Raw genomic sequence first — 15,765 nt, 5'->3', positions numbered from 1 at the left:
CGTGACCAGCTTACTCCCAGAGCCATTACTGTGAACACAAGGAAACCAGAGAGCTGGGCATGAGAGCCGAGGAGTATATCCTTACCTCGCTGGAGGGTGGGGGCCAGCTGAAGCGTGACACCGTTTTCATGGCAAGCTTCTTCAGGGAGCTCGGCTGGGGAGACGTGGTGTCCTATATAGGCAGGAAGGTGAACGTTAGACACACAATCTGATTGTAGGCATTAAAGATCCCACTACCTCAGCGGTTCTCAACTCCGGTCCTCAGGACCCACTAACAGGCCAGGTTTTATGTATTACCTTGGGGAAAAGCAGACTAGAATACTGCAATCACTGAGGAGCAAATGATATCACCTGTGATGTATTTCAGTTATCTTGCAAACCTGGCCTGTTAGTGGATCCCAAGGACAGGAGTTGAGAACCACTGCACTACCTAGAGGAAGTGTGTTTAACCATCACTGGTGACCAGGGTCCGATTTACTAAAACTGGAGAGTGCAACATCTGGTGCAGTTCTGCATAGAAACCAATCAGCTTCCAGATTTTATTATCAAAGCTTAAAGTGGATGTAAACCCCCCCAAAAAAATATTGATTTTTTGATGTCACAATGTACAGTATAAGATTTCCTATCATCTGTGCCCAGTCTTGCTACACAGAGTTAATCCAGCTCTGAGCAATCCTCTTTTATTGTTCATTGCTTCTGAAAAAAAGTGCACAATTCACATCACCTTCCCTGAGTTTTGATTAAATGTTTTCAAAATATGGGGTGAGTCACAGTTCAGTGCCATGAGAAAATGCAACAGCCATCATAATATACATAGAGCTGGAGGGTAGAGGGGAGGGGGATGTGAATTGAGCACTTTTTACAGAAGCGGTGTATGTCTGCAAGCAGTGCACGAGATATGTAAATAACCTGTCACTCAAGCAAGGACTTTGGTTTTTATCTGGAAGTCGGTTTTATTTCCCTGAACGATAAAAAGAGAGGATTGCTCAGAGCTGGATTAACTCTGTGTGGCAAGACTGGGCACAGATAGGAAATCTTGTTCTCTACATTGCGACATAAAAAAAAAAAAAAAAAAAAAATCATCCACTTTAAGTGAAAGAGCTGAAGCTAGAAGCCGATTCGCTACCATGCACAGCTGCACCTGGTTTTGCACTCTACGGTTTTAGTAAATTAACCCTCACAAACGATTTCCCAGCACACTAATCAGCAAGCCTGCAAAACAACCAAATTGGCCATAACAGTTTATGTTAGTGGGAGGGGCGAAACATGTAGGCGGAGGAGAATGTGCTCTCACCCTTCAAACAGAATCCTCACTGACGCTGCAGAGCACGCCGGCAATTCTGACCTGCATGGAGAGTGTGCAACTGCTACAGCAGGACACTCTGACAGCAGCCCGACTGCTCAATGGACAGCCTTTTACACACTGAATAAGGAAGAGCCCCTATACAAATCAGCAAGACATGGGGAGACCATTCAGTTATATGAGCACTAGGGTGCCTGCCACAGTCCTACCCCACAGCATAATCTGTCTCAGTCCATGGATCAATCCGCTACTATATTAGCAAGGACATTTCAATCAGTAGGCTGGCACAGAGTTTGGTGGTGTGGGGAGGACTGAGGGGTGTGGATACACACCCTAATAGCTGATATATTTATGTACAATTTATTAGACCTTCATAAGTAGCCTCAGAGGTGCTTTATTCTTGTGGTTAAGGATGAGCTCTGGCGTGTTCGCATAGTACACGTGCAGAGCCCGCCAGGAAGTGTGCACGGCGCTGCACTAATCACAGTCAGGGAGACATTGTCCCGATGCTTGGATGCAGGGATCATGAAATGTCTCCCTGGCTGTGCTTAGCGCAGCGCTGTGCACACTTCCTGGCGGGCTCTGCACGTGTAATATGAGAACATGCCAGAGCTCATCCTTACTTGTGCCGTTTTTTTTTGCGACATGATCTCTTTGGGTGCACCTCCCCTAAGTGGAATTTGGCACTTGCAGGATCACCACTCCCAGGATTCCGATCTGGTGGGTTTACATAAATTTAGAGTTAGGACTGCAGTATATACAGAGAGCCCTTGGCGACGTGCACTGTGACGCATGCATAGATTTGAAAATGTGTGCAAACAAAACCCTCTGTTTGTAAAGTAAAAACTGTTAAAGGGGTTGTAAAGGAAAACATTTTTTTCCCTAAATAGCTTCCTTTACCTTAGTGCAGTCCCCCTTTACTTAACTCATCCTTCCATTTTGCTTTTAAATGTCCTTATTTCTTCTGAGAAATCCTCACTTCCTGTTCTTCTGTCCGTAACTCACCACCATAAATGTGAGGCTTTTTTCCTGGTGTGGAGAAAGCCTATTGAGGGGGGAGGGGGCGAGCAGGCAAGTCAGGACACTCTCTACTTTGCAAATAGAGAAAGGAGCTGTGTGTAAGTGGGCATCCTGACACTCCTGCTCGCCCCCTCAAGAGGTTTTCTCCACACCAGGGAGAAAGCCTTGCATTACCGTGTGGAGTTACAGACAGAAGAACAGGAAGTGAGGATTTCTCAGAAGAAATAAGGACATTTAAAAGCAAAACTGAAGGATGAGGTAAGTGAAGGAGGACTGCACTAAGGTAAAGGAAGCTATTTAGGGAAAACATTTTTTTTCCTTTACAACCCCTTTAAGAGTCGATTTTGCAGAGTAGCAAGTGAGCTTGGAAATCCTTTGTTTGTGAAGTGCACTGCCCGTCCATTTATAGATTGGGGTGGTTTACACTTTTTTGTACACAAACCCGTCTGTGGGGTTCATTTACGTGGAGTTGATTTACTAAAACTGAGTGCAAAATCTGGCGCAGCTCTGCTTGGTAGCCAATCAGCTTCTAGTTTCAGCTGCTTAGACAATAAATCCTGGAAGCTGATTTGAAACCAATCAGCTTCCAGGATTTATTGTCTAAGCAGCTGAAACTAGAAGCCGATTGGCTACCAAGCAGAGCTGCACCAGATTTTGCACTCTCCAATTTTAGTAAATCAACCCCTGTGAGAGTTTTAAGGATGAATGTTGAACAAAGGCTGGCAATTTAATCGAAAGAGTGCAGAATCACATTTAAAGTGACCCTGTCATCTGCATCTAAAAACATACCAGTTTAAAAAAAAAAAAGGGAGGGAATAATTCCCTTTCCGGCAGCCCATGGTTTGATTTCTTTAGGAAGCGCGTTGCCGGCGGTTTTAACCCTTTCTTGGCCGCTAGCGGGAGTTAAGTGCGCCATTCTAGCGTCCGAAATGCGACCATAGCGTCGGTGGTAAAAATAGTGGCATTTTACCACCGACGATATGGGCGGCTCAGTGTGAAAGGGGTCTAACATGATTCAGAAAGCACTGCAACCATGTAAGGGCTCTTTCACACGAAGTGGATCCATATTGATCCGCTCCGTTAGCCCGTTTGGCTCAGCGGGGATTCCTCCGTTAATCCCCGCTGAGCTGTCAGCGGACAAGGCAGTCCCCGCACATAGCAGTCTTTGCCCCTGCTGGAGAGTTTCTGCTCCCTGACCAAACAGGAATTGGAGAGCTCCCCAAGGTGAACCAAGACTGGGGTCCTTACACTTCATGATTAGCCAAAAAAAGTACTTTTAAAAAGTTTGGGCTCTAGTTTGTTTGACATGAATTTGAATTTTATCATCTACTACAGCGAGATTCAGCTGGGTTATTTTTTTAACCACTTAACGCCACATGTATATGTACGTCCACAGAATGGCACGTACAGGCATATGGGCGTACATGTACGTCCCTGCCTTTCCGCGAGTCAGGGGTCCAATCGGGACCCCCCCCCCGGACATGCGGCGGTCGGTTCTTGAGGGGGCAGCTATTCGTTTCTAGCCGCCCCCTCGCGATCGCTCCCCGGAGCTGAAGAACGGGGAGAGCCGTAAGTAAACACAGCTTCCCCGTGGCGGCTGCATCGATTGTGTCTCCCTATGAAAGGGATGACACAATCGATGACATCAGACCTACAGCCACACCCCCCTACAGTTGTAAACACACACTAGGTGAAACATAACTCCTTCATTGCCCCCTGTGGTTACCTCCCAAACTGCAACTGTCATTTTCACAATAAACAATGCAATTTAAATGCATTGTTTGCTGTGAAAATGACAATGGTCCCAAAAATGTGTCAAAATTGTCCCAAGAGTCTGCCATAATGTCATAGTCACAAAAAAAAAAAAAAAAAAAAAAAAAAAATCGCTGATCGCCGCCATTAGTAGTAAAAATTTTTTTTTTTTTATAAAAATGCAATAAAACTATCCCCTATTTTGTAAACGCTATAAATTTTGCGCAAACCAACCGATAAACGCTTATTGCGATTTGTATTACCAAAAATATGTAGAATTTTTTTATTTTTATATATTTTTGGGGGATATTTATTATAGAAAAAAAGTAAAAAATATTGCATTTTTTTCAAAACTGTCGCTCTATTTTTGTTTATAGCGCAAAAAATAAAAACCGCAGAGGTGATCAAATACCACCAAAAGAAAGCTCTATTTGTGGGGGGGGAAGGAATTTTGTTTGGGAGCCACGTCGCACGACCGCGCAATTGTCTGTTAAAGCGACGCAGTGCCGAATCGCAAAACCTGGCCTGGGCCTTTAGCTGCATATTGGTCCGAGGCTTCAGTGGTCATATCGTGCTTCTGGGAGAGAGGCTGTAAATCTCTTGTTACATGATGCTGTGCAATAAACCCAAGAACATATAAAGGACGGTGCTAGGAACCAGAGAAATCGCTAGCCTACATTTCCACAAACTGAGATTCAGGACCATTCGGATAACAAGTATAAATGGTACCCATTAAGGAGGAAAAAAAATAAAATAAAAAAAAAAATCAGAAAGGGAGGCCATGTCCCCAAAGTGAGTTTGATTTATACGTTTGACTGGATCACACCATATGGAGAAAGCGCACACCAATGCGGTATGAAAATAAAAATTAACACCTTCCGCCTTCAACTGTTTTAAAAAGTTTGATGGGCATTTTGTTTCTTGCATATACAGAACCGACTCTACAACTGCAATGTATATACACAGCGGTATGCACTTCGCACCTTATCGTCCTTTGGCGGCCTTCCTCTTTTGCGTGGGCTCTGGTCCTTGGGCTTTTTGGGGGACTTGAGGGACGTGGACTCAGACTTTCTTTTCTTTTCACCAGTAGCCTTCTTTGATTTGCCTTCCACTTTCTTGCCACCAGCTTTGTTTTTGTCATCACCCGCGTTCTGAAATAATACAATTTCAGCAGTGAACACATCTGCAAGCAGCATTACATTGAAACTGTCTCCGCTCTGCTCACTGATCTCACACAGCCCCACCACCTCCTAACCCCATGCCTGCGATAGACAGAATGCATCCCAGCATTGGACCTGTGTTCTGTCTAGCAATGTGGGGCACGGTGAGGCTGCAATGTTGTGCACAGGTGAGGCTGCAATGTTGGGCACTGTCATTTCATGAAATAATTTAAGATGGCGTGATTAGGAGCGGCGCAAAGTAAGGGTTGGGTGGGGCAACTAGTGGCTAGTACCTCAGGACTTGAAATTTAGAGGAGAGGGAGATTATATATAGAAAAAAAAAACGGAGTTATTGAGGTAAATGGAAGCTTCGTTTTTGCAATAGGGGACAAAGGAGGAGCAGTGTGGAAGGGGCTGACAGTGTTTTTTTTTTTTACTTAACTGTAGAGAATGCTGGCAGCACTGTCCCGGGAGACTGGGGGTCTCCTGGGAGTGCAGGGGGGGGGGGGGCTGTGTACTGGATGGGGGATGTATAATGAATGAGGGCTGTATATGGGGAGGGGGGCTGTGTACTGGATGGGGGATGTATAATGAATGAGGGCTGTATATGGGGAGGGGGGCTGTGTACTGGATGGGGGATGTATAATGAATGAGGGCTGTATATGGGGAGGGGGATGTACAATGTATGGGGGAGCTGTGTACTGGATGGGGGGGGGGATGTATAATGGAGGGGGGCTGTATACTGGATGGGTGAGGCTTGTACTGTAATGGGTGCTGAGAAAACATTTTTTCCTTAAACTCCCCTCTTAAAATTGGGGTGCGTGTTATACGCTGATAAATACGATTCAAACAATTCAAACAACTGTACAAAAAATAATTTTAAATGGCAAACCACCCCAACCTATGACTGGCCTTTGCAGCAAGGTGCACATGGAAGGGCAATGCACAATACAAAACAAAAGATTTCCCAGCACACTTACCAGCCAGCCTGCAAAACAACCAAATGAGGCCCCGTCTGTCTAACACAGTGATGGCGAACCTTGGCACCCCAGATGTTTTGGAACTACATTTCCCATGATGCTCAACAACACTGCAGCGTGCATAAGCATCATGGGAAATGTAGTTCCAAAAAATCTGGGGTGCCAAGGTTCAACATCACTGGACTAACAGTTTACCTTAAAAACATAGTTGAATGTAAATCTAAAAAAAAAAAAAAAATTGAATAATGTATGTCCAGCTTAAACCAGCTAGCAGAATGCCGACAGGCAGCACTCTTGATAAGATTAATGTTTTACATCTGCAAACTGGACCTGAAGGCTGCATTAAAAAATCAAGAAAGCCAACTGATGTTTGCTGAAAGTTTAGCAAATGCTTTGAAAATGTAAATCTACACAATCTGAGTTCCCCGTGTACAAGGCACAGCCAAGCTGCCGTCTAGGAGTTTCTACAGAGCTGCGATATGAAAGATCTTACGACAACCTCTATACACAGATACTGTATGGGATGGATCACTTTCAGCCATCGGTTGTAGGCAAATACATCTAATGCTAGAATGGTTTTTATAATAAGCAAAAAGTACAACCTTCACACTATAAAGTTCCATGTGATGCAGCTTTCCCCCCCTTATACCTGTTCCCTGGCAAGTTTCTTCTTCAGGAACTCTTCCACGGCATCCACAGCCTGCTGGAAGCGTTTCCCCTTGTTGGCTTTTATCATCTCCTCCTTGTGGGCGTTGTAGGGTTTTAGCTGCTCCACCTTGATCCAAGCACTGAGAGAAAAAATGCAACACTTAAGGCAAGAAGACCAACAACATGGCACCCATTATGATAGTATTTTTTTTCTTTAAGTGGAGGTTCACCCAAAAAATCTATTTTTAACATTAGATTGAGGCTCATTTTGACTAGGGGAATCGGGTGTTTTTTTTAAATCGAAGCCGTACTTACCGTTTTAGAGAGCGATCTTCTCCGCCGCTTCCGGGTATGGGCTGCGGGACTGGGCGTTCCTATTTGATTGACAGTCTTCTGACGGTCGCATACATCGCCTCACGAGTAGCCGAACGTCGGTGCGCAGGCGCCGTATAGAGCCGCACCGACGTTCGGCTTCTTTTGGCTACTCGTGACGCGCTGTATGAGGCGGTCGGAAGCCTGTCAATCAAATAGGAACGCCCAGTCCCGAAGACCATACACGGAAGCAGCGGAGAAGATGTATCTCTAAAACGGTAAGTACTGCTTCGATTTAAAAAAAAAAAACACCCGATTCTGCTTCCCAAAATGAGCCTCAATCTAATGTTAAAAATTGTTTTTCGGGTGAACTCCCGCTTTAAAGAGAACCTGTCATCACACCTAACCAGACTTTACCACCTGACCATTTAATTTCCACAAAAATCTTCCCGGAGGATTTTTTAACAAGTTATTCACCTGTAAAAATTTCCCTTATATAGACATCCGAAAGAGCTACTGGGGCACTGCCATACTGGGTGTGAGGTCAATAGTCCCAGCGCACTCAGAACTGCCACTCTTTAGCCCCGAACCAATTTTGTAGCTAAACGGACCAGGCCACTTTTTGCGATTCGGCACTGCGTCGCTTTTAACGGACAATTGCACGGTCGTGCGACGTGGCTCCCAAAAAAATTGACATCCTTTCTTTCCCCACAAATAGGGCTTTCTTTTGGTGGTATTTGATCACCTCTGTGGTTTTTAGTTTTTGCGCTATAAACAAAAATAAAGCGAAAATTTTGAAAAAAAAAAAATATATCTATATTTTTTACTTTTTGCTACAATATCCTCCAAAAATACTGTATTTGCTGGCGTATAAGACTACCTTTTACACTTGAAAAAACTGGCCAAAAAGCAGGGGTCGTCTTATACGCCGGGTCAGCTGCTCGGATGCCTGCTGGATGTGCAGTAATACTGTATGTAGCTTCGGCTACGTACAGTATATACCGATTAGCCAATCCCGGTGAGCGATGTATTCAAATGAATACACAGCCTGCTCGGATTGGAGTAACAACCTCTGCCAATCCGAGTGCCTACATACAGTAGCCTGCTAGGTTTGGCTTTGAGAGTCAGAGAGGCGTGGGCTGATGATGTTACAGCCTCTGCCAATCCAAGCAGGCTTTGTATTCATTAGTAGAATACATCGCTCGCCGTGATTGGCTCCAACTCCAGCAAGAATGAAGAAGAATATGGCTTCAGAAGGAAGAAATATGAAGCGTTGGAAGCCTCGGAAGGGGGGTCGTCTTATACGGTGAGTACAGGCAAAAAAATCTTTAAAAAAAATTGAAAATTAGGGGGTCGTCTTATACGCCTGGTCGCCTTATAAACCGGCAAATACGGTATATAAAAAACATTTTTTCCCCTCAGTTTAGGCCGATACGTATTCTTCTACACAAAAAAAAAAAAAATTCGCAATAAGTGTCTATTGATTGGTTTTCACAAAAGTTATAGCGGCACAAAATAGGGCATAGTTTTATTGCATTTTTAGTAATATTTTTTTTTTACACTAGCAATGGTGGCGATCAGCGATTTTTATCGTGACTGCGACATTATGGCGGACACATCGGACACTTTTGACACCATTGTCATTTTTACAGCGATCAGTGCTATAACAATGCACAGATTACTGTAAAAATTACACTGGCAGCAAAGGAATTAACCTGTAGAGGGTGCTGAAGGGAATAGGCGTCCTATTGAGTGATTCTAACTGTTAGGGAGCGTGGCTTGGCGGGTGACGTCACTGATCGTCGTTCCCTATGACAGGGAACAGACGATCAGTGACCCTCACTAGGAAAAACAGGGAATGGTTTACACTTACCTCTCCCCGTTATTCAGCTCTGTGACCCGATCACGGAACACCGGCGGTGATCGGGTCCCGGAGCTCAGGACCAGGTCGCGAGCGTGGCCCAAGACTGGGCTCTTAAAGGCGACGTACCTGTACGTGCTTATGCCCAGCCGTGCCGCTCTGCCGACCGTGCCGTTAAAAGTTCCCCTGTAGTAAAATGTTACTAACTGAGCATCCTCCGCTCGCTCCCCCTTGTACAGTAAATGGGTTCTGTGAATAGGGGAACTACAACTACTGTCATTCATACCGACTGACGGCTTGTAGTTCTCAAACTACCAGGGCACACATGAGTGCTCTAGGTAGTTCATTAATGCTTCCTGTCATTCTGTAACTGCTTGCACCAGTGGTTCTCAACCTCGTCCTCCAGTACCCCCAACAGGAATTTCTTTTAAATAAAATAGCAGTCCAAAATTCCAAGCCATTGACTGATTTAAAGCACCTGTGTAAGATCAAGGAAAACCTGCTAAGTGCCCAGCCTTGGGTCGCGGGCGTACACCGTGACCCGGTCCGAAGCTCCGCGGCCCCGATCGCCGCCGGAGTCCCGCGATCGGTCCCCGGAGCTGAAGAACAGGGAGAGCTGTGTGTAAACACACCTTCCCCGTTCTTCACTGTGACGCCGTCATTGATCGTCTGTTCCCCGATATAGGAAAAGGCGATCAATGACGTCACACGTCCAGCCCCGGCCCCCTACAGTTAGAAACACATATGAGGTCACACTTAACCCCTTCAGTGCCCCCTAGTGGTTAACTCCCACACTGCAATTGTCATTTTCACAGTAAACAATGAATTTTTATAGAATTTTTTACTGTGAAAATGACAATAGTCCCAAAAATGTGTCAAAATTGTGTCCGCCATAATGCCGCAGTCACAAAAAAAAAAAAAAAAAAAAAAAAAAAAACGCTGAACGCCGCCATTAGTAGTAAAAAATAAAATATTAATAAAAATGCAATAAAACTATCCCCTATTTTGTAAACGCTATAAATTTTGCACAAACCAATCGATAAAACGCCTTTTGCGATTTTTTTTTACCAAAAATATGTACAAGAATATGTATCGGCCTAAACTGAGAAAAAAAAAAAAATGTATATTTTTTGGGGGATATTTATTATAAAACAAAAAGAAAAAAATATTGATTTTTTTTTCAAAATTGTCGCCCCATTTTTGTTTATAGCGCAAAAAATTAAAACCGCAGAGGTGATCAAATACCACCAAAAGAAAGCTCTATTTGTGGGGGAAAAAAAGACGCAAATTTTGTTTTGGAGCCACGTCCCTGCTGTTGTCAGTTAAAGCGACGCAGTGCCGAATCGCAAAAACTGGCCAGGTCCTTAACCTGCGTAATGGTCCGGGTCTTAAGTGGTTAAAAATCATCTGGATAAGCAAATTCCGATCTGTATGCAGCCCTGCCGATTCGGAATGGTCTTGCTGAAAAACCTCCTTTGATCAGCCGCCTGCAGCCAAATTGGCTACAGTGCGCTCTCACAACAGGGAGGAGTAAAAAAAAATAAAAAAAAATAAATAAAAAAAAATGAATCAACTGTGTGTACCCAGCAAAAAGCATTCCCCTTTGCTATTCCACCAGATGCCAGTTAAAAGCTTATGTAGAGAGGTGCAAGGAAAGGTGGAGGAGCTGACCAGGGGGGCAGACAGAAAACACTAAATTCCAGAAGAGGACTGACCTGCAAGGAGTTCAAATGTGCTAGAATATGGACTACCCAGGGAGTAGTAAAGTTTTCTAGCAAGTTTAAAAAGATACATTGCATCTCTTATCCATTAAAGTGGTGTAAACCCTTGCATGTACCCAGTGAAGGGACTATCCTCAGGCGATACGCAGAGATAAAACAAATACTCCTACATAAGTTGTACTGTTTACCTGCAGTCTTCCTTTCTCTATATCTGCTCAAAAGTGCAGAATTTATGCAGCTTGTCTGAGAGTTCAGGAAAAAAGGGGACGGAGAGCTGAAGATACACACTGCAGAGCTCAGTGAGAAGAGGTCTGAAAGCTGATTGAAGGGAAGGGGATTATTATTATTATACAGGATTTATATAGCGCCAACAATTTGCGCAGCGCTTTACATCAGGGAAGACAGTACAGTCACAATACAAATCAATACAGGAGGGATCGGAGGGCCCTGCTCGTTGGAGCTTACAATCTAGAAGGGAGGGTGAAGTGGAACAAAGGGTAGTAGCTGTGGGGGGGGGGGGGGGGGTGATCATATGGACTGAAAATACAGTTGTTAGGTGTGGGTAGGATAGGCTTCTCTGAAGAGGAGGGTTTTCAGGGATCCTCTAAAAGCTGATAGAGAAGGAGATAGACGGAGAGGTTGGGGTAAGGAGTTCCATAGGCTTGGAGAGGCTCTGGAAAAGTCCTGGAGACGAGCATGGGAGCAGGTGATTACAGAGCTAGAGAGTAGAAGGTCTTGAGACGAACGAAGAGAACGATTAGGTTGGGATGGGAACACTCCTCCCTTTCACACACAAAGGAACAGAGCTGAGGCTGTCACTCTGCTAGAACTCCCTTCCACTGTCACCATTTTTCGCTTGGTGTCAGAAAAATTTGTCAGAAGCATGATTCAGAAATGACACTTAGGGGGGTTTTTTACGAAAGGCAAATTGACTTTGCACTACAAGTGCAAAGCGCACTAGAAATTGCACTTGGAAGTGCAGTCGCTGTGAATCTGAGGGGTAGATCTGAATTGAGGGGAAGCTCTGCTGTTTTAATTATTCAATCATGTGCAAGCTAAAATGCTGTTTTTTATTTTCCTTGCATGTCCCCCTCGGATCTACAGTGACTGCACTTCCAAGTGCAAAGTGGATTTGCCTTTAGTAAATAACCCCCTTAGTGCTCTTAATTGTGACAAGTATACACATTATAGAGGAATATACCGTATTTATCGGCGTATAACGTGCTTTTTTTCCCCTTAAAATCAGGGGAAAATCGTGGGTGCGCGTTATACGCCGATCCCCGCTGTCTCTGAGCGCCGCTAACAAAGACCGAGCCGAGTGTACTGCGCACTCAGCTAGGCTCGGCTTCGCCCGCAGCCACGCGAGAGGAGCCGAACACACCGGAAATCCGGCTCTGCACAGCTCGACCGAGGCGCCAAACTCAAACCCGGCAGACGGACACCGACAAGGCTGGACGGAACCCGCGCAAGGCCGCAGACAGACACAGACAAGGCTGAGCATCCAAAATGTAAGTTTTTTTCCAAAACTTCCCTTCTAAGCTTGGGGTGCGCGTTATACGCCGGCGCGCGGTATACCCCGATAAATACGGTACCGCGTTCACATTTCAAGTCTGAGGTTTACAACCACTTTAAGGGACACGTGATTTTTGAACGTCTGGGTTATACCGTCATCTACAAGAGGAACAGACACTGGCAAACAACTAACACCTCAGAAAACGTAAGTTCTTTTGTTCAAGTGCATTCCATTCACTTACTGATCTTCAGTTCCAAAAAACTTGACAAAAAAGGATTTTTTGCCACGTGGCTTCTTTAAATCTTTAGGTGGGTTGACAATCTGAAAACAGAAAGAAAACAGTCATTTATGGAGGTTCTCGCAGGAAGAGCTCGATACCTGAGCCCCCATCCCGAGGATCACTGTGAAGGCTTGTATGTACTATGTTAGTCACTGTGCTCTCGGATAGATTGCTGAAATTACAATGCCTGGGACATTTCTATAGGAATCAGTCAGTATAACAACCTGCTGGAGAAATTCTCAAGTTAAAGGGTCACTAAAGGAAATTTTTTTTTGCCTAAAATGAATTTGTCTGCAAGGTAGACAGACAGAATAGTGTAATGATTCTGTTAAAAAACAAGTAAATACCTATTAAATTCCTTCATCTATATCACCTCCGGCATTCTAGTTTCTGTTCTCTCATTCACTTCCTGGTTTGCGGCGCTCTTTCATGTAAGAACTACATTTCCCAGTATGCATTGCGGCACGCTCAGTAATTCACACCTCCTTGAAGTCTCTAACATGTAGAGAGCGTCCTGCCACACAGATGTAGTTCCCAGGAGGGGGTGAGCACGTTACTGACCACCGCAGTAAAGCGTCCCATCACGGTGGTGAGTAACAATCAGACAAGCAGGAAGTGAACAGAACAGAGAAGAAATAGAGCAACTTCTGAGCAAAAACGAACAATGAGGAAGTGAAAAGAGGAATGTCTGCAGGTAAAGGATGCTTATTATGAAAAAAAACTTTTTTCCTTTACAACCCCCTTTAAGGGATTGAGCTTGAGGCCTTAGCGATCAAAACTAGAATGTACACATTTGGAAAGGGAACCCGTCTATAAAGCGGTTACCTGTGGCAGTTAAAGGGGTTGTAAAGGTACATGTTATTTCACCTTAATGTATTCTATGCATTAAACCCCCTGGCGGTATTCCCGAGTCTGGCTCGGGGTAAGATTTCAATACCAAAAGCGGTATCCCCGAGACAGACTCTGGATCGCATCCACAGGCATGGTTTACTTACCTTGTCCCTGGATCCTGCGATGCCTCCCCGCTGTGTGAGCGAGCAGGGCTCAGCAGCAGAGCCAGGAGCACTGGTGTAGGACCCGAGGGGGATCGGGGCTGCTCTGTGCAAAACCATTGCACAGAGCAGGGAAGTAGAACATGTTTGCCGTTTCTTTTTTTTTTTAAATGGAAGCTTTAATACAGGGGTGCCCAACCAGTGACCCGCGGAGACATCTGATGTGGCCCGCCACCTCCTGCTCTGGGATGGAATAGAATAACATACTGCTATTAAAGGTCAGTTTATTACTAAAATCGCAGTATATATTGGTATATCTGTTCTGCAGTGGTTACCCGGCTGCTTTTAAATGAATCCGCAGATGCAGATCAATGCAGATCAGTGCACCTGCAGCTTACCTGCACTGAGCCATAGACTTCTGTTATTACCTGCCAGTTTGAGCTTTCTGAAAGTGCACCAAACCTGCTGAATATAATAGGAGTTTATTGCAAAATGTAGAAAAGCCAAAAGCTACACTGGGCTGCACCTACGGTGCGGGTAAATCGCAGCGCATCAGTGTGAAAGCAGCCTTGGGCCCCTTTCAGACAGTCAGTCCGACCCAATTGGACCCTCCATTCACCACATCCGATCTGGCTGTGTCTGTGTCCGTGTCCGCTCTGCATTTGCAGAGCGTGCAAGGACCTGCCATCCGCCCACTCCGCTGATTGTGGCCCGCGACTAGTTCCCAAGTCGCTTAAAGCGGAGGTTCAACCTAATAACATGTATATCTGATCAACTCCCTTATAGTCGTAACAAGTACTGCCCGCAATTAGTTTTTTATTTTTTAATGCTTTACGTACCTTGTAATCCATTTTTTCAATCTACTTCTCCCCGCGGGAGTAGGCGTTTCTATGCCTAGGGGGATCGTCATCTGGGAGGTTGCCCAGATGATGGACGTCTGTTCACCCCGGCAGATAAGGCCCTGTATTGCGTAGGCGCGCACGAGTTACGGGGCTTCTGAAAAAAGCCGAACATGCGGAGATGTGAGTCGGCTCTATACGGCGCCTGCACTATGCATGTTCGGCCTTTTTCGGGAAGCCCCGTAACTCGTGCTCGCCTTATCTGCCGGGGCAAACAGACGTCAAACATCTGGGCGACCTCCCAGATGACAATCCCCCTAGGCATAGAAACACCTACTCCCGCAGGGAGAAGTAGATTGAAAAAAAATGGATCACAAGGTACGTAAAGCATAAAAAAAAAAAAAAAACAATTGCGGACAGTACTTGTTACGACTATAAGGGAGTTGGTCAGATATACATGCCATTAGGGTGAACCTCCGCTTTAAGTGGCCCTCACGTTTTCAAAAGGTTGGGCACCCCTGCTTTAACACTACCAAAAATAAAAAATATGGGGCAGATCCGCAAAGCGAGTACGCCGGCGTATCTACTGATACGCCGGCGTACTTTCAAATTTCCTGCGTCGTATCTTTGTTTTGAATCCTCAAAACAAGATACGACGGCATCTGGGTTAGATCCGACAGGCGTACCTCTTCGTACGCCTTCGGATCTAAGATGCAATTTTTCGGCGTCCGCCGGGTGGTGTTCACGCCGTTTTCCGCGTTGAGTATGCAAATTAGATATTTCCGATGATCCACGAACGTACGAGCGGCCGTCGCATTTTTTTACGTCGTCTCTAGTCGGCTTTTTTCGGCGTATAGTTACAGCTGCTGTTTTGTGGCGTATACCGTAGTTAAACCTGCTATGTTAAGTATGGCCGTCGTTCCCGCGTTTAATTTGAAAAAAATGTTTTTGTTTGCGTAAGTCGTCCGTGAATCGGGATGGACATAATTTACATCCATCGTCAAAACAATGACGTCCTTGTGACGTCATTTAGCGCAATGCACGGCGGGAAATTTAGGGACGGCGCATGCGTAGTTCGTTCGGGGCGGGGACGCGCTTCATTTAAATGAAACATGCCCCCTACTTGCCGATTCGAATTAGGCGCCGTTACGCCACGAGAGATACACTACGCCGCCGTAACTTACGGTGTGAAATCTTTATGGATTCGAACCAAACTGCAGTAAGGTACGGCGGCGTAGCGTATCTCAGATACGGTGCGCTGGGGCAGATCTTTGTGGATCTGCCCCTATGTGTTTTGGCTTTAGACATACAGTTTTAGAGTTGGAAGCAGAAAAAAATAAAAAAAATCATGCCACAGATGCAAGATTTTATCCAGGCTATAATT

At 45.1% G+C, this 15,765-nt stretch overlaps 1 protein-coding gene across 5 annotated transcripts in view; it reads right to left on the bottom strand.

Moving 5' to 3' along the window:
* Positions 1-15,765, bottom strand: part of GLYR1 (glyoxylate reductase 1 homolog) — a 57,301-nt gene that overhangs the window by 34,168 nt on the left and 7,368 nt on the right. For 4 of the 5 annotated variants that reach the window (XM_040356399.1, XM_040356400.1, XM_040356401.1 and 1 more), the window contains exons 3-6: positions 12,512-12,591; positions 6,865-7,003; positions 5,059-5,226; positions 86-172 (exon numbers count right to left, since the gene is read on the bottom strand). In XM_040356399.1, the coding sequence (XP_040212333.1) occupies positions 86-172; positions 5,059-5,226; positions 6,865-7,003; positions 12,512-12,591 (474 nt within the window). The remainder of the gene's footprint in view (positions 1-85; positions 173-5,058; positions 5,227-6,864; positions 7,004-12,511; positions 12,592-15,765) is intronic. The other variant, XM_040356403.1, reaches the window with a different exon arrangement.

This window comes from Rana temporaria, chromosome 6, assembly GCF_905171775.1.
Source record: "Rana temporaria chromosome 6, aRanTem1.1, whole genome shotgun sequence".
NCBI lineage: Eukaryota > Metazoa > Chordata > Amphibia > Anura > Ranidae > Rana > Rana temporaria.
The sequence above is the reverse complement of the archived record's forward strand: the minus strand, read 5'-3'. Positions and strand labels throughout refer to the sequence as shown.